Source organism: Typopeltis vanoorti, chromosome 12, assembly GCF_054136105.1.
Source record: "Typopeltis vanoorti isolate ZY-2024b chromosome 12, IOZ_Tvanoo_1.0, whole genome shotgun sequence".
Lineage (NCBI taxonomy): Eukaryota > Metazoa > Arthropoda > Arachnida > Uropygi > Thelyphonidae > Typopeltis > Typopeltis vanoorti.
This window is the reverse complement of record NC_143560.1, coordinates 33,238,047-33,258,265: the sequence shown is the minus strand read 5'-3', so window position 1 is coordinate 33,258,265 and position 20,219 is coordinate 33,238,047. Positions and strand designations below refer to the sequence as shown.

The 20,219-nt window shown below is 35.5% G+C and overlaps 1 protein-coding gene across 1 annotated transcript in view; it reads left to right on the top strand.

Moving 5' to 3' along the window:
• LOC150100673 (rho guanine nucleotide exchange factor 17-like) overlaps positions 1-20,219 on the top strand; it is a 425,511-nt gene that overhangs the window by 307,740 nt on the left and 97,552 nt on the right. The window contains exon 15 of the mRNA XM_090401857.1: positions 2,199-2,330. Coding sequence (XP_090257983.1) covers positions 2,199-2,330 — 132 coding nt within the window. The remainder of the gene's footprint in view (positions 1-2,198; positions 2,331-20,219) is intronic.

The following is a 20,219-nucleotide window of genomic DNA, read 5'->3' as shown; positions in this document are numbered from 1 at the left end:
ACTTTGTTAACGAAATATAATTAGCAACACTTGAAAAGTGTATTTACAGTACATGATAATGAATGAACACTATTCACAAATTTTAGTATGTATATTTTTATATTAAAGAATTTCTGAGAATTTTTTTTTTTTAATTCCATCCATGAAAGGCTATATATATGTGTACAGTAGAACTGTGTGTGTGTGTGTGGACTAAGGATTAGATAATTGGGAAATCTTGGTTTAAAGATGAAACTTTACATTTTTTTTCAAGCTGCTGTCTGCCTACAATAAGTAAGATAGTGAAAAATATCTATGCCACAATAGGATTCGAATCCAGCAAATGGTGTTTGGATAATAGAAATGCTATTCACTTGGCCAACCAGGTATACAAAAAAAAGTGTCAAACCAGTTACTACATAGAGGATGCTAGATTTTAATTTATAGAAAAAACTTCTATGTTTTGCAATTTTTATTTTAAAATGATAAAAGGCACACACACACACACACACACACACACACACACACACACACACACACACACACACACACACACACACACACAGAGAGAGAGAGAGAGAGTGTCCAAAACCAAAGGACAAACACTATTTCTTAAGATTACAGCTTCAAATTCAGACTAATCAGCTTGTGACATTTTGAGTTGAAAGCAGATACACATTCAAATTTTTGAATCATGTGGTAGCACTCAACAGGATAAAAGGCAAAAGGCTGTGCTAAGTGAATTGTGTTTGAAGGAAGCTCTTTTCATGAAGGAATAAAGTTGCAAACTTGGATTTCTTGTAATGTCTCAAAGACATCATCTAGATAAGTTCACACAGGGAAGAAATATTGGAAACCTTGCAGAAGGCTGCAGAATTACTGATATTGCCATAGAGCTTGCAATCTCACATAGCATTGTATTCAGGCTCTGAGCAGCATTTCAAGGCAATGAAATGTGTTCCAGATGTTTGCTTAGAGGTTGCCCTCATGCTACCACAAAAGCATGACATATAATCAACCTCATAGAACACATTTGGGATGCAATAAGGAGATGCATTGCTACTTGAAATTCCCCTCCAGAAAACAAACAAGGCCTTATCCTTGCTCTGAAGAAGGAGTTTGCCAGTTTGCCTCTGCTGTTATGCACCATCCAGTCATTTTTGACTCTTGATGATCTTGTGAACAAAGACTTCATCCTACTTGGCCCCTTATCCTTTCTTTCAGTAATTGTAAGTTCAAGTTGGTAAGTTCTTTTATGTTGTCCATCCAACTCTTTTGTGGTCTTCCTCTTCTTCTCATTCTCTCGATCTTCCCCAACAACTGCCTTTTCCAATGATTCATCAGCTCGCGTCATATATCCAAAATACATCAACTTCTGTTTAGCATTCATCACCTCCAAGGAGCACTCTGTCTTTATATTTTCTAAAACCTTCTTATTGGTCATTCTTGCAGTCCATGAGATTATTAATAGCCTCCTCCACCCATAATTCCAATGAATCAATTCACTTTCTATCTTTATTCTTAATAATTCAGCTTTCACATTCATACATCACTACTGGATATACCATTGCTTTGACAATTCTAACTTCCATGGCCTTACTCACACCTCTGTCTTTCATAATTTTTGCTAGGTTTATCATCATTTTTTTTCTTCATGACTATCCTTCTTTTAATTTCATCTTCACATTTATCATCAGTTCTGATTCTCTACCCCAGTTCTAGTTTGTCTCTAGAACTCCTGAATCACTCGGTGCTAAGCATGGTACAATGTTGTGAGAGCTACATCGTAGTTCAGGTGGACATATTTCACACTGAAATGTCTCTCTGCATAGTTTTCTGTAAGCTCTATACATTAATTTCTTAAGTAAATCCTTAGGAAATTTGTATCTTTTGCCAAAAAATGTATTTCAATTTAATATGTACAAAATTTATAACACATTTTTGTGTTATTAGTATAATTTATTAGCATGCTAGCAATAAATTTATATCCATATTTGGATGTAGTCATGAAAATATTTTGACATACAGGTAAAAATGCAGTTTGTCCTTATCTTTTGGATATTAGTGTGTGTGTGTGTGTGTGTGTGTGTGTGTGTGTGTGTGTGTGTGTGTGTGTGTGTGTGTGTGTAATAATAATAACTAGCATTTTTAATAAAATTAATAGTATATTTTGTGATAAATTTAAACTAATAGAATAAAGCATTACAATTTTTCCATAGGCAGCAGCTACCAACAAGGCAATGTTCTGTGATAGTGAACAACTACGTTGACTTGACAGACGAGCTAACAAGTGATGGAGAACAGAATGAAAACTACCATTCATCAAAAAATGGAAGTTTCCAACTGGATAGGTAAGGATATTTTTCAAAAAATGTTTTTTGTGTTAGTCTGAATATTCATCACAAGCGGGCATTTTATATAATGCCTACTTGCATAATTGAACCAAAGATTTCTGCTTCTACATACATTAAATGTATTAACTATATAATATTATTTACTAAATATAATGTTGAGATATTCTAGATGGCAAAATCAGTATATTTAATGGTCTAGAATGGAGGTATCCAAATTTTCATGATTTGTTCCCCCCATTTCAAATATTTAAAAAATTTTATGCTTCCTTTCCAGAACAAGTGCACATAAATATATTTCATATGAAATTTAGCTGTATGTTTTTTTTATAATAATGTTGCTATATGTCATCATTAGAGGATGATTGCTGCTAGAACTGCTCCAGCAAAGATAAATTTTTTTTGTTGTTATTGGCAAAAAAAACTGTGTGCATTTTAGCAAAAAGTTATTTATTAGCAATATTTGAGATGGATATTGAATGTAAAGTAATTATCAAGGTTATTAGTAAGTTTTGTAATGAATTTTATGTGATACAGTTGACAATTAGCAAAAGCCAAACGTCAGCGAGAACAAGAAAAACCAGGTGCATGACTTGAAAATCAAATTGGGTGAGCGGTGTGGAATTTTTAAGTTGGCTCATTGTCGAGAGTGTATTCACTGGAGGAATGTTTTACATGAGTTTGTCAAGAATTCAAACAAGAGAAGTCAGAGATTGTGGGTCTGCAGAAGTGTGATATTTTAATATATGCAGAGAGTTAAAGAAGAGTCAAAAATGAAGAGCAAATATTAGAAGGGTGAGAGTGAGAATGTGAGTGCAGAGAATGAGATTGTGAATATGAAAGAGTCTGAAAGAGCAAAAGTGAGCATGACTGTGGGAATGGAAAAGCACATGACTGATGGAGCAAAAGAAAGAATGATTGGGGGAATGGAAGAGAGGCTGAATGATGGAGCAGGAATGGGAGCAAGTGCTGGTATGAAAGGCTGTATGATTACTGGAATGCAAGAGTTGAAGAATGGGATGATTAAGATAAGAAATTAGATGAAATGTGCGCGTAATAAAAAAAAGATGATTGTGGATACAAATCATCTTGTAGAAGAGTGTAAAGAATAAAATGAAAGATAATGGAAAAAAGAAGTGGTGAATGATTCAAGCATAATGCTTTATGGAGATTCTATTATTAAAGGTGCAGTGGATGAGAAGGTACATAATATCTGTTTTCCAGGTGGTATCATGAACAGGGTAATAGATGCTTTTGACTTCATCAGTTGTTTTAGTATCCCATAATGCAAAAGTGTGAAGTCAAAAACCTCTATCAACAGCTAGACTAGTCATGAAAATACTTCACAACTAATGAAAATACTTCTTAAATCTTTCTCTGATCCAAAGCCTTTTAATGATATGGTGATGCACCATTTTACTGCTGTTATATGGAAAATATATGATTCCTACATTAATTCAATCTTAATATCTTTCTGGATCTGGTTTGCACTGGTGTGCATTTTTCATGAATTTGGATTCCCACTGAAGTGGTCTTGATCACTGCATTCCAATGGATACTTGCTTGTAGCATAGCTTCTATTGATGATCTCGATCAGGGCCTTTCAGCATACTTTCCCTAGGAGATGAGTGATTCTGCTCAGTGGTAGGTTTTTGAATGTCACTGAGTTAGACCATCTAATGAGTCTTTAGTGGTGCTTTCCCTAAGAGATGTTCTTGCTGGCTGCTTGGGAAGGCTGGTAGGTTTTTGCTGGTCACAAAGTGGAGCCAAGGCTTTTGCAGGGTCTGGCAAAACTACTACTGAGTATCCCGGAATGATTAAGAGTAATGTCATTGAAGTTAGAGTGATCTGACGGATCATCTATTTTTGGAGAAGACCACGTTACTTCACTGCATCTTATTGAATGCCCATGTCATAGATTCTGCTGATGTGATCTTGTTCAGGGTCATTAATTGATACTTGCCCTAGGAGGTCGTTTTCGTTGTCTGGAGGGTGTTTTCCTCAGTAGTAAGTTTTGCCTATCACTAGGTGGAGCTGAGGCTTTTGAAGGTATTGTCCAACAGAACCACCACTGCTGAATATCCTAGAGTGACTGAGATAATGAGTTAGAATTATCCTTCAATTATCCTAATGAACAAGCTCTTAAACAAGAATTATAAATTATTAGCAATACATTTATAAATAATGGCTATAGCAAAAATACTATCAATAAAGTTCTTCATAAAACTACATAAAAAAATACATATAATTACATATAATACATAAAAATTACATATAATTGCAGTAAAACCATAGCTATCCCATACATTAAAGGGTTATCAGAAAAAATAAATAGAATTCTACACCAATATAACCTTAATGCCACTTTTAAACTACCTATAAAATTAAAAAAAAAACATATTCAACTCCTCAAAGGATCCTCCCCCCATTGGCTCACCCTGGAGTTTATCGTATCTATTTCACCTTTAACTTACCTTATATTGGTGAAACTGGACGTACAATTCCTATCCATAAAAGAGAACACAAACGACACATTAAATTTAAATTACATGTTCATGTAGTAAAAAGTACATGTTCTTTACATCATACAAAAACTTGGTATGAACGAAAATTTAAAGAAGCCTGAAATTTTGATTAACCATCCTAATATTAACAATAATGATGGCATAAAAATTCCAAGAATTTGAATGACACACATTCAGCCCACTTAGTTCTTTAAGTTTTCCATCAAACCCTAACTAGGACTCTAAGCAATTATTTCAGCTTTTATTACCTGCCATTCATACTGTTTTGTTTTAATTTATGTGTATACTTTCATGAGTAACTTCCTGTGAACATGTTTCTCTCTAGCTTAATTTATTTTTGTAACTAAATAGATAATAATAATAACAGGACTTGAGCGTTGATGTAGTAAGGTTTTTTTTTTTCACCAGAGGTCAGGCCAATAGTTTTTACAGTTGACCACATCAATGTAACTTTAGCATACCATGTAGATTGTGGTGCAGCTTGTTTCTTTGTATATGTGTGTATACTCCAGCTGATGACCTTAATATGAAAGTTGAAATGTCGAGTGATTATTTTGGTTTATATTAAACTGAAGTTTTACTCTAACACAGTAGTTCTTTCCATAATTTTTATGATTAGGACATGTTGAGCAGTTTGATCTAGGCGGGAGTTGAACCTCATTTCCCGGTGTGAGACCAATTCCCTGCTTATTAGAGACCTGAAGCAGCTTGAAAAAAAGTTCTGTGTTTAGTCTCTAGAAGGGTGTCCAGACTATGTAAAAAAAAAAAAAAAAAAAAAAAAATATATATATATATATATATATATATATAAAATTGATAAAAATGAAAAACAAATCCTTAACACATCCACAATACAAAATGTGCAATCCTGCAACCACAGCAAAGTGATGTTGATGCAAGAAGGGGCACCTTTGCCACATAGTATGTGAAATTGGCCAATTATCGCATTGACATTTCATAGAGGATAGAGCATCAGATCCTCATGTTCTATGAAATGGCCAGTGCATTCACCAGACCTTAATCCTTGTGACACTTTTGGCTTTGAAGTTACCTCAAAAGCATATTTTTTCAGGGCAAAGTTCTTCATCTGGTAGATTTGAAAGAATTAAATTAAATGAAATTTGAATTAAAATTGCAAAACCTTTTGACAGATCAGCTGCTGTAGGACAATATCAACTATTGGTCCTGCACAACTCATTGAACATCACCTTCGTTGATCATCCAGACCTCCTTGACAGCTCCTTGCAGTATATTAGCTCTCTGTGATATCACATTATTTTATGAAATGATTGAAATAAACATAATTGAATAACTTCATTTGTCATTGATTCTTAATCGTTTCAAAATCATATACCATTTGGTTCATATTAATGTAATTTTCTCTTGCTCACAGCACCACATTTCCCATATTGGTCATTTTTCAACTAATTTTTGATGTATTGTCAAATTTCCTTCCTCATGATCTGGTTAGGTCACCCACTAAATTTGAGGATACTTCATCTATTGGTTTTCTCTACAGATTGCTCTGAATAGGGGTACTTTAATTTGAAACACTTTGTATCATAAAAACATGTATTTCATACTTCCCCCTTCATTAGAAAACCTCACTTTGGAACCTCTGATCTAGGATGACATCATTCACATCAAGTAATCTTGAGAGAAGTTTCTTAATTCCTTTAATTAATTTGAATTTGTAGCCTTGCTTCTGCATTAACTATCTGTTTGGTTGAGTGACTAGTATATGAGGATGATCTGAAAAGTTCTCGGCCTCGACCATAGATGGCAGCACTATTGGAATGATTTTTTTTTCTAAGTTGGTACATCTGTCATAAGCATCCATGTGAAACTGCATCATTCTATCAAAAGTGTTGTCTGTATCCCTTGAAATGGATAAAATTGAGTATCGTGCAGTTATAAAATTCTTTGTAAAAGAAGGTTTAATGCCAAAAGAAATTCATTCGAAGTTCATAAAAGTTTATGGGCACTCTTCTCCTTCGTTTTTGACAATTAAGAAATGGGTTGCCGAGTTTAAACATGGCTGTAACAACACCAGAAATCATTGATCAAGTGCACGATATGGTATTCGGCAAGTCAAAGTGCATGAAATTGCTGAGACTATAGGCATTTCAAAAGAATGTGTAGGATATATTTTGCATGAGGAATTGCAAATTAAAAAACTTTGCATAAGATGGGTGCTGCGCTTGTTCACAGCAGATCAAAAACACACTCGCATGAAAATCTCTGAACAATGCTTGGAGTGCTTTAACAAGAATAAAACTGATTTTGTGCATCGATTTATTACTATGGATGAGACTCAGATTCCCCATTACACACCAGAATCCAAATAGCAGTCAAAACAATGGACAGGAGCCGGTTGTTCAGCGCCAAAGAAGACAAAGTCGGTTCCAACAGCAGGAAAGTCATGGCATCGGTGGTTTTGGGATGCTAAAGGCATTTTTTTTTATTAATTATCTTGGAAAGGGTAAAACAAAAACAATATTATTCCGATCTTTTAACCAGACTAGACAAAAAAATTCGTGAGAAAAGATCAACTTTGAAGAAGAAAAAAATCATCTTTCATCAGGACAATGCACCTGCCCACAAAGGTGTTTTGGCAATGGGAAAATTAAGGGATCTGCACAATGAATGGTTTGAACATCTAACCTATTCCCCAGATTTTGCTCCCTTTGACTTCTATCTCTTCCCAAAACTAAAACTCTTCCTTGCTGGTTAGCATTTTCTTTGAATCAAGAGATGATTGCAGCTGTAGAGGGATATTTTGTAGATCTTACTGAGAACCACTACAGGGACGAGATAATGGCGCTGGAGCATCGCTGGAATAAATGTATTAGTCTTAATAGAGATTATGTTGAAAAATAAAAATAATTTTGGAATTATAAATTCGTTTTTACATTGTTAGGCCTATAACTTTTCAGACCACCCTCGTACTCAAGCTCCAGTTTTTAAACTATAAATTTGAATCTAGTCACGGGTATATGTGTTTGTAAATATCTTTAGGTGGTAGATGAGTTTCACTGCCAAGTATGCAACTATCACTCTGCCTGTTGGAGAACTGAAGTTGTTTAAAAAAGATTGATGTTTGATTTCTAAAGCGGGGTTTCCATGTGGGCCTTTAGCCCACACATCCACAGTGCCAATACTAATGCATTATTATAAGTTTTTGAATGGGAGTGACATTAAGAAAAAAAAAAGCTCAATTTGGGTAATTTGTCTGGTAGTTTATAAGAAACCAGATTTAGATATGTATTATTCTTGGATATTTTGCACAAATAATACTTTTTTTTTAATGATTTTCTAAGTGATGCTGTGTGTATTTCACATTTAGAACAGCATGAATTAACACAATATAATTAAAGTTCTGAATTAATTAGTTTGGTAAAACTAGAGTGTCTTCATTGGTCCCAACAGAATAATAATTTGAAAAGTGGAAGGGGGTGCATTATTTCATTGAAAATTAATGTCTGTAGATGAGGTTATTAACTACATACAGGATTTCTCAGTGGAATATTTTTCATCATCATCATCATCATCAATTTCCTGATATACTCTCAGGGAGTGTACAAGATATTATGATAGTACTACATGAAAAAGCTACATCATTAGATAGACTACATTTAAATGATTTGGTGTGAGTCAGCTAGAAAAACTGTTGCTGCAAGAGGGAAGGAGAGAGAGAGAGAGAGAGAGAGAGAGAGAAAGAATAATGCTTGAAGTGACAAGAAGATCTGAGGAAGCAAGAGGTGATGTGGAAGAGCAGGAAAGTGGTGTAGGAGAGCTTGTCACTGAAGAAGTGGCACGAGTAAAGAGAATGAGAGAAAAAGGACAGGAAGATATGTGTAAAAAAAGTGGATGATGGATATGGAGCAGATTTGTGTGTGTGTTTAGAGGGAAGTGGAGTTGGTGGGACTTTATAGAACTAGAAATAAGCTAGTATATGTGTTTACAAATGCCAGAAGTACTCAGAATAAAGGAAATGTAATAGTAGCCTTAATAGAGTATAATTCATGCAACCATTGTTGGAATAAGTGAGGCATGGTTAGATGAGGATGACATTCTGACAAAAAATGGAGATGGATGAATATGTTTTTTTTTTTTTTTTGTTTTTTTTAACATACACAGAGAAAGGGAGGAGTGTTGTTGATAGTGGCAGAAGAGCTATCCCCCATCTAAGGTGGTGATGAAAGGAGCAAATAGTGACAGTGGTTTTGAAACAGTATGGTGTGTAGATCTGGTAATGTGGAAAGCAGTGAGAAGGAAATGTATAGGCAAATTGATCTGGCTAATAAGAAAAGGGTGATCATTATGGACAATTTTGATTATGGTAATATAGACTGGGATGAAGAGACAGCATCTTGAACCAAAGAGAATGAATTTCTTGAGTTTTTGATGGAGAACTACCTTATGCAGTCTGTAACACAGGGATCAAGGCTCTTGGATTTGATTATCTCATCACCGGATGTTATTGTAAATGAGGTGTCATATCTATCTTCATTTAGTGAAAGTGACCGTGACCATGAAGTGGTTACTTGGGTGGTAGCCAGCCATATGAGGACTTCTGTGAGAAAGTGATATATGTGGAACTATAAGGCTAGTGATTATGACAAGCTCAGGAGACAGCTTGCAGCTATATCTTGGAATGAACAATTGCATGGAAAGGAGATCAGTGCTTCTTGGGATCTGTTCAGGAACTGTCTGGCAGAGGAAATGTTGGAATGTATTCCAAAGATCAGGAGGTCAAATAAGGTGGGTGTGAAATGGATGAATGAAGAGATGAAACATGCAATTTGGAACAAGGGGCATTATGGAGGCAGCATAAGATAAGTCATGTAATAGTCAGTTGCAAGAGAGGTAACTTGCCTGGTAATGATAGCAAAAGTGCAGTACGTGCAGCAGCTAGCTAATGAGGCCAAAAGAAATCCTAGCGATTTTTAATACATGACCAGTAGAAGAAAGAATGATTATGGAAGGATAATATTAGTTGTAGAAAATCGTAGATTGATAACCACTGAGCATATAGTAGAGATGTTAAATGAACAATTCATAAAGGTATTTTATTTTTATGAAAGTAACATCATATAGAACTTGAGCCATTGATGGTGAGTGAGCAGGAGTACAACATCACTGCTGTACCTCTTTAACATGAGCATTAGACTGACCCCCCCCCCCAGTTCATGAAAATATTTGAGCTTGGATTAGTTGTATCATCTGCAAAGAACTGTACAAATGAAGAGGTAATGATATCGTAAAAGAGGAATGTTACTAGTTCTGGGACTATTACTGTTTAATTTGTATGTAGATCATATTAGGAAAGGCATGAATAGTGATATACAGTTGTTTGCAGATGATCTGAAGTTGGGAAGAATTATGAGGAGTAGAATGGATGTTGTAGAATTGCTGAAAAGAGAGTAAAATTGTTTTGCTTCATAAAGGGGTGATAATACTGAGGCTTCAAATTACAAACAATCTGTGTGTCTGGATTTGTGGTCAAGGTGTGTTAGAAAGACTAGTGAGAACAGGATTCAGAATTCACTTGACAACAGCATAGGTTTGCTAAAGGAAGATCATGTTATAGCAATCTACATATTATAACACGGTGGCAGATGCATTGGACAAAGCAGATGCATGCATGCACAATGGTATAATTAATTTTGCTAAATCCTTTGGTAGATAGCTACAAAACAAGCTGATAATTAAATTGGAACAGATTTGATAGGAGATTAGTGTACTGGATTGGAAATTGGCTCTCTGACAGATGTCAGCCAGTTGGTATGGAAGATTGATGCTGAAAAAGAGTAAAGTCACTAGTGGTGTTTCCCAAGGGTCTATTTTGGGGACATTTGCTGTTTAATTTGTATGTAAATGATATTGAGAAAGGCATGAATGTTGATATATAGTTGTTTGCAGATGATGTAAAGTTGGGATAACTGTGAGGGTAGAATGAATGTTGTGGTATTGCAAGTGGATTTGAATAGACTGGGTGAATGGATGAATTAGTGGGGCTACCATTTCAATGTAAGAAAGTGTAAGGTTTTAAAATTTGGAAATTTTAAAAAAAGGAATTTGGGGATGTTGATGGATATGGACTTGCAATTCAGGAGACATTTAGCTAAAATTTTTGAGAACAGCATAGCACATTATGTAAGTGTTGTGGAAAACACTGACGTATAGGAATAAGGATGTTATGATTCCATTGCATAAAGCTTTCACACCACCATATGGATTGCTGTGCACAGATTTGGTTGCTTGGTTTTCAAAAGGATAAAGGGATGTTGGAAATGGTTTAGAGATTATTAAGGTGATTTTTGTCTCTGAAATATTCAGTATGATGACAGATTGAGAGAATGCAATTGGCAGTGTCTAGTTGATAGAAGGAAGATGTGGATATTAACAAGATATATAAGTTGGTAAGGGATTATTACCAGATTAATGTGGATCAAATTTTTCATAGAATAGGTAAAGACAGAGGGAGAATAAGAGGACATCCCTGCAAGCTGTATAAGGGGGAGGGAGTAGGGTTTTTTTCATGGAGAGTGGTAGATGGTTTGAAATGCATTGCTTGAAAGTGTAATGGGTGTGGATGTAGACAATGTATGCATTCAAGTCACAATATGATGAGGTGTGTGTGATAGTCGACCTCCCACGATGAGTCCTTTGACTTCATGGAGGTCCATCGATGATGATGATGATAATTACTAATTTCCTACTGATAGTTTTCCTCCAAATTAATCTATGTGTAAGGCACTGATATTGTCAGATCTTATTTTTGGTCTTTTTCCTGTCATTCTGCAAAAAAAAAAAAAAAAAAAAAAAAAAACACCTGTTTTGCCATCCCATTCTGTTTAAGTGAACATACCCTCTAGGATTAGGATTAGCAATGCTCCACATTGGAATGCTAACAATGTCAGGTTTCTCCTAATATTCTCATTTTTAATATAATACTACCATTAATGTCATCTGTTCACTCTCTTAATCTTTTTTTTTTTTTTTTTTTTTTGAACTCTCATATTTGTGGTCTATGGTCTTTGATTAAGTTTCTTGTTTCTATTCCAGCTCTTAGATCCATATGTTCAGCTTGAACACTGCCTGTATACAGCCAGTTTAGTAATTTGACTAATTTTTCTCTTATTCCATGTAAATTTATTCATTTGACTTCCTTCCAAACCAGTTTTGCAAATTCTGTAGTCTATTTCCAAATTTAATTTGCCATCATCATGAAATAGTTTGCTTGTTCTATAAGTTCTCGATTTAGAATGCAGTTGATGTTTTCAGTTTTTGTCTTTTTATTGCTGATTTTCATATCAAATTTGTTACAGCAATTATACAGTTTAATTAACAAAATCTGCAGATGTGTTCTGGATTTATTTAGGAGTATAACATCTGCTGATTGGAGAAGTTAATTTCAGAATGAGATTAACTTCTCCAATTTCAATATCAAGTTTAATGCAGATTTCCTTCATAATGTGGTCTTATGTAGATGATGAATAACAGTAGAGATAGTGTGACTCTTTTCTCACACCTGATTAAACAGCAAACCAACTTCCTGTATCTCCTTCAATTCTAACTGCTGATTTACAACTCAAATATTGCTTGACATTCTATTGTTAACACCATAGAACTGTAACATTTTGAATAGCTTTTCTCTTGGCATCTTGCCATATGCCTTTTCCTGATCTACAGAACTTGAATATAGATTATGTTATATTCCCATTAGATATTTTTATCCTTCACAAAGGATAGAAAACAGACAAGAAATACAGACACCTCATGGCCCCTCATTTCTAAAACTATCATAGGAACAGTGACAGGAATTGAAAGTTCTAGGATTATATCAGATTGGTTGTGCATGGGAGGCGAATGTCCTTCAAAAAAAGGTAGGTGATGAGTGGGGTACCACAGGGTTCTGTTTTGGGACCACTGTTGTTTAATTTATATATCAGTGCTATAGTTCAGACTGTCAGAGGAGATATTCAGTTGTTTGCTGATGTTGCTAAATTAGGAAAAGCAATGTCAGGAAGTTCTGTTGTGATGTTGTTGCACTATAATTGAATAAGTTCTAGTGCAACACTAGAACTTTGTGCTTTGGACTGATGTCACTTCAGGAAGTGAAGGAAACAAGGGACAATCAGGGGACTGATGTGTCCCATGATCTTCATGGATGGGGGATTAAAGTCAGGGGACACATCTCAAAAGTTGTAAAAGTTATCCAGAAAATTGCTGCTATAATGCAAAGAATCCTAACAAATATTATTATTATTATTATTATCATGTAGGCAGACGGATGCACGCACGTTGTTATCGCTGCTCCCATTTTTACTTGTTTAAAGTGGTTTTAACTCATGTTTTTACTTTGAAAGCGCTGCTATTTAATTCTTCTAGTCACGCTGAAGACATGGATGTTTAAATCATCAAAATCGGCTAAGTAATATCCAAATTTTCAGTGCTGAAAGTCACAAAGTGAACTGCTGTCACCAACCAACAAAGAACATCGGCATTTTAAAAGTCGCACTACAGTCGCTAACAGGAAGAAAGTCTAAAGGTCACAGAGACAGCGAGGGTCAAGCAATGAGCTGCAACAAGCCATTAAGCGACAAAGGGGATGGGCCGCATTGTTCTGGATGTGGCCAAAACAACACTTCCAATGTTCAGGGATCTCAGAAAGCACGTGGAAAGCAAAAGGAGCTGAAAAATGGACCAAATGACGCTGTCTACAATGCCATGAGAAAATGAAGAACAAAGACCAGACACCAAAGAAAAGCAATGATGCACATCAAGATAAGCCGCTTCCTGATCTAAAATTACAGATAACTTTGATTCATTCAAACTCATGGTTAAAGACTTGCTTAATACACACATGGAACAAATCAACAAAAAATTTGAGGAGTATGAACATTACATACAGTTCAATAACGTGATTTCTGAAGAAATGTTAGGAACCATGTGAGAAATAAAGACAAAATTAACGGTAGTAATAGAAACACTCAAGTGTGAAAATGAAGAACTGCGGAAAGAGGTAAACACACTCAAGTGCCAAATGGAGCACATGCTACAAAAAAAAGAAAAAAAGAACTTCAAATTGAGGGAATAACAAAAGAAAAGGCAGAGGATTTAAGCAACATAATGCAACTGATCGGCAGCAAAATTGACATTCAAGTTGCAACTACAAACATCGCCTCTATTAACCCAGGCCCACAAAAAAACAAAGAGAGACTGCCACTAATCATCGCTCGTTTTACCAGCAGAAGTCTGAGAGACTCCATTCTTACAGCAAGCAAGAAAACAAGGCTGACAACATCGATCCTAACTGACAAGAAACTCCCAGCACCAATCTATGTAACTGAACACTGGACTCCATACTTTAAAAATCTTTTATACCAAGCTAGAAAGACAAAAACAGAGGAAAACTACAAGTTCCTGTGGACTAAGGATTCACAGATATTTATGAGAAAGAATGAAACCACTTGAGTTTATATAATTGCAAGAGAATCCGACCTACACAGCCTACCAATATAAAACACTAACTCTTCACATCTTTAAGAACAAGATTAGAAATCACTTAAAAACTATATAATGGAGATCTCAAATATAGGTGAACACACCCAGTCAAACAATATAAATGAGACAAAGACCTTGACTCGTTTCTTCAAAGAGTCAAGGTCTTTGACTCTTTGAAGAAATGGTCAGACAACATTTTCACTAATACCGACTTCACTATCGTATACACAAACATAAGAAGTATAAAAAAAACACTGGCTTGCATTGATAACACTACTCAACTACACCATGACAAACATAGATGCGCTAATATTCACTGAAATTGCAATAAACAACACAGAAATCAACACATACAACATTAATAATTACCAAACCTCCAAACAAAAGAGGAGGAGGCATCGTGGCATTTATCAAAGAAAAATACAATGTGACTGAAAAACAAACTCATTTCGAACATGCAGAAACACTAATTTTAGAAATAATAAATATCCATAAACGTAGTATTAAATACACAATAAACATAATATACAGACTTCCAGATAATAATCCACTCAGCTTTCTTCATGAGTTAGAAGCATGGCTAAGTGGCATCGAACCCCATACAACACATAGACTCATCCTGATAGGAGACGTTAATATAAATACTCTTGACCACGCTTCTTCAACTACTAACACATACCTTGATATACTAAGTCAGTACAACATAAACCCTACCATTAACTCCCCAACAAGAGAAGAAATATTCAACATTACACTAACACAATCATGCATTGATCATATCAACATACGGGCTCCCATCCATACATTTACTCATCAGTAATTAACGTCAAAATTGCCGATCACTACTTTGTCTCAACTTCGTTTTATTACGTTACCTACCTCCCCTCCCACCACCACAAAAGTCAACAAAACTCAATCATATTAAAGAGCATTGTCGATAACCATGTAAAAAATACAGATTGGAATTGCTTAATTAAACTAAATGATCCTGTAACATTATATGAGAATTTTCAGCTAAAGTTCACAGAAATATACAAAAAAGCAACAAACCATGGATAAACGATGTCTCTGTTGTTTCGATAGGTGATGTTGAAGTAATTCCTTATTAATGTTATGTAGTCTTTCAGGTTTTTAATGCTCAGGATTCTGTGTGTCGCCATGTGCTGGTCGGATATTGGTTGTTGTGTATAAGGTGTCCAAAATCATTGTTGACACAATTTTCCAATGTAATATTTCTAATTTTGTTAGGTGGCTGTTTGATGTGTTTGGCGACACATCAAATGAGGTGACAAACAGACAACAATCCATGGATAAATGATGACATACTAAATAGCATTATTATAAAAGAAAATCTATGGAAAAAAACTGAAAAAGTCACCCATAACACACATTTACAAACCTTAAACAAAAACAAAAGAAATCAACTAACAACAAAGATTCGTAGGGAAAAATGATACTACTACTTCCAAAAATTCATGGAATATAATGACAACATGAAGCAAACATGGGCTACACTCAATGAATAAGTAACTCGAAAAAAAGAAAACTTCAGCACAAGATTTTATTGCAAAAAGCTTTGGTCAGGACACAAATCAAGAGGAACTAGCAGACTCATTCAACCATGCCTTCACAAACAATATCACACAACTCAAAAAAGACAATCTACCAACGATCAACAAAAAACTACCGACACAAAGTCAACAACAAACTATGCATTTTCCAGCCGTACCAAAGACTACTCCAAGAATAGACAAAATAAGACTCACAGACCTTATAACACACTTTGAACAAATAAGTCCAATACTTTTGAGACTTGTGAACATAATATTCAACACTGGCATTATTCGACAACAACAACTAAAAACTGCAATAATTACGGCAATTTACAAACATGGTAAAAGAAACGATACTCAGAACTACAGACGAATAGCTACCCTACCAGTCATTTCAAAAATTCTAGAAAAAATAACGCACACCAGACTACAGAACTATAACATCATCTCACAAAACTAACACAGCTTTCAGAAAACAAAAAAAACAAAAAGCACCATCACTTTATTAGAAGACATCACCGACGCAATAAAGAAAGCTCTGTACAAAAACAAGTACACCATCCTTATACTGCTTGACTTAACCAAAGCATTTGATACACTTGAACATGACATACTACTCACCAAACTATACTCAATAGGAACACTGCATACATGGTTCTGGAACTACCTCTCAAACAGAACACAAGTAACAAAAATAGATACAATTCACAGCCGGGGTATACAAATAAAACAGGTGTCCCTCAAGGTGCCATATTATCACCCATTCTGTTCAACATATACATTAACGATGTTCATAACATGGCCATAAGAAGTCAAATATTTCAGTATGCAGATGACACTGCACTACTAGCAATCCACACAAACATCAACGTGGCTCTCTCCAAAGCACAACAAGACCTAAATGAAATCACAACATACTTCTACCAAAATGCAATTGTAATCAATGGCACCAAAACACAGATGTTGATAATACACAACCCAAGAATCATGCGCCCTGCACCACTATCGATATACTGCTTCATTAACAACAAAAAAAAACTGCCAATGACCCAAAATCAAACCTGTAATACATGCAAAATGCCTTGGTCTCTACATAGATTGCCACCTTAAATGGACAAAACATATAGAATACCTACATACCAAACTCCGGATCATCGCAGCAAAACTCTTCCAAGTAAAAGACGTTATTCCATCCAACATAAAAAAACTCCTATATCACAGTATCTGTGAATTCCTACTCAGATACGGTATAACAGTCTACGCAAACACATCAAACAGCCACCTAACATAGGAAAATTGTGTCAACAGTGATTTTGGACACCTTATACACAACAACTAATATCCGACCAGCACATGGTGACACACAGAATCCTGAGCATTAAAAACCTGATAGACTGCATTACATTAATAAGGAATTACTTTAACATCACCTATCGAAACAACAGAGACACATCGTATAACACGACCTACAACAACTCTCTACATCCCCACACCCTTCAACAACTCATACGGTTCTTTTGTGAGATCACATCATATACCCACGCAACTCAACAACCTACCAAGAAATTTAAAACACATGGATAACTACAGAACGTTAAAACATGAACTCTGGAAAATATACCAACAAAGTTAATATACCATTATTACTAATATACAAATCACAAGCATCCAATGCCTACATCCATACATAAACAGTAACGACAACATAAACAGTGACTTCATAAAAGCTAACCCAAGCTTCGAAGTAGGTGGGATTAACTTGCCTCACTCATCCACACGTAATCCTCATAATCAAAGACTGCCGATTATGTAACAAAAGTCAGTAAGGTGTATAAAACATACTAATATTAAAAAAAATTGTGTATATGTAAATAGGCTGTATAATAATAAGCTCTGATATTGATATTGAAAAAAAAATTATCTACATTTATATTTAAAAAAAAATCACTGTACCCTAAATTTTGTACTGAACAGATAATGTAATAGTGTACTTTATTGTACATATGTAAATACTCTGGATGATGATAAATAAAATGTTATTACTGTTAAAAAAAAAAAAAAATTTATTATTACAGGTATTTCCATGGAGTCAGTAGACTGATCGTAGGAGACCCAAAATATCAAAACAATATCTATCATACCTCTTCTTGAATTCATTTACAGACGAAGAACTCACAACTGAGTCAGACAATGCATTCCACTCATTCACCACCCTCCAAGCAAAAAATCTAGTTCTCACACCCTTGTTAACCACACTTTTCCTTAATTTCCACGGATGACCTCTTCTTCTTCCATCACTATCACACAGCTGAAATATTTCCACTGCATCAATCTTATAAAAACCTTTTAGTAATTTAAATGTTTCTATCATATCTCCTCTTCTCTGCCTATCAACCAACCTCTGCAATCCACAAGCTCTCAATCTATCAATGTAGGGAGCATTTTTGCCCTAGCCTCATCAATCTCTTGGAGTACTGTTCCATCAATGTGGTACATACTACTGGTAATCTTTTAATCTCAAAATTCATAACTTTACACTTTTCCACATTGAACTGACATCCATTACCTTTTGCCCATCTTGCCAACTTATTTAAATCATCTTGCAAACTCTCAACATCAGCTTGATTTTTTATTGTGCTTCCCAACTTTGCATCATCAGCAAACAACTGAATATCTCCCTTCAAGCCATGTCCTATATCATTTATGTACAAATTAAATAATAACGGCCCAAGCACAGAGTCCTGGGGGCATATCACTGGTCACCTGCCTCATCCTGGACTCTGCTCCTCCATATGCTACTTTCTGGTATCTCTCTCTCTCTCTCCATGAGCCATTCTCTTATCCATATCACCAGTTTAGTATCCATCCCCATCTGCTCTAATTTGCAACAGTATTCCATGGGATATCCTGTCAAAAGCATAGCAAAATCCAGAAGTATCACTGTGTAGCCATTCCCCTTGTCCAACTCAGATGTCATTCTGTTATAAACAGTTAATAAATTGCTAAGGGAGGATCGACCTTTAACAAAACCATGTTGGCCCCTATAGAGTACCATATTCTGATCCACCCATTCTTGAATTCTGTCCTTAACCAACTTTTCCAATACTTTTACCACCACTCCTGAGATGGTGATTGGTCTGTAATTAACTACCACAGTCTTAGAGCCACCTTTATGCAAAGGAACCACTTTGCCTTCCTTCCACTCCCTAGGAACCATACCAGAGTTCAAACTTAAGTAACCAAGTAAGAGGCGTTGACAATTCCTTTGCACATTCACGCAACACCCGAGCTGATATTTCATCTAAACCTACAGCAGTGTTTGCATTTAAATTCTGCAATATACTAAATACCCCTGATTTATTAACTTCAATTCTCACATTAGTTATTGCTACAAGTACAGAGATATCCTCACTTGGGTGATAGACTTTTGAAAAGTGAACACTCAGTAACTCTACTATTACATCTGAATTGGTCACCTCATTACCATTGGCACCCACTAAGGTTATCCTTCCAAAGTCATTCTTCCTTTTACTTGCCACATAGTAGAAGAACTCTTTGGGATTACCCTTGATCTCCTTGGCTAAGGTCTTCTCATTCTTACTATGCTGGTAACCTTCCTAGGTTGAGCCTTGTGCTGCTCTTGGGTGTACTGATTGCCTTTCTCCTTGGAAATTCTCTATAACATTTTCTTTTCTTGCAGATCAAGCCTGATACTACTACTACTACTACTCATCCATCTAATGCCTACCTTGTTTGTCTTCCTGACCATGGGAATATGCAATATGCCATGGGACGGCTGTAAGCTCATTCCAAAGCTTGTTATAATTACCTAACCTATAGTTCTGTATATATTCCTTCTTAAGAGAGAAATCCACAAATTTTGCAACCTCCCAAGTCAATACCACATGATCACTCTCACCAATTGGAGTGATCATGTGGTATTGACCTCTCCATAGCTTCTGCCTTAGTATCACCACTCTGGGTCTACCTCCCACTGACGAGACCTCAGTAAAGGTTGAAACCGGTCTGGGTAGTGGCCCTTCCCTTAATGCATAGCAGTATACATGTCCGCAAGGAGATCTGCTTTGCATTATGGAAGATACTGAGACAAGGAGTGATGAGAGCTTGGTCAACCTTTGCTACGAGTTGCCAAGGGATGTACCACCTTACCTCAGTGCTGAAGATATTTTCAGTCACAAACTTTGTTTGCTTACACTTGGATAAAGGATTAAACTAAATTTATTATACTCTCACACCATGAGTCTCTTCAGTTATGTGCTGTTTCAAGTAATTATCTC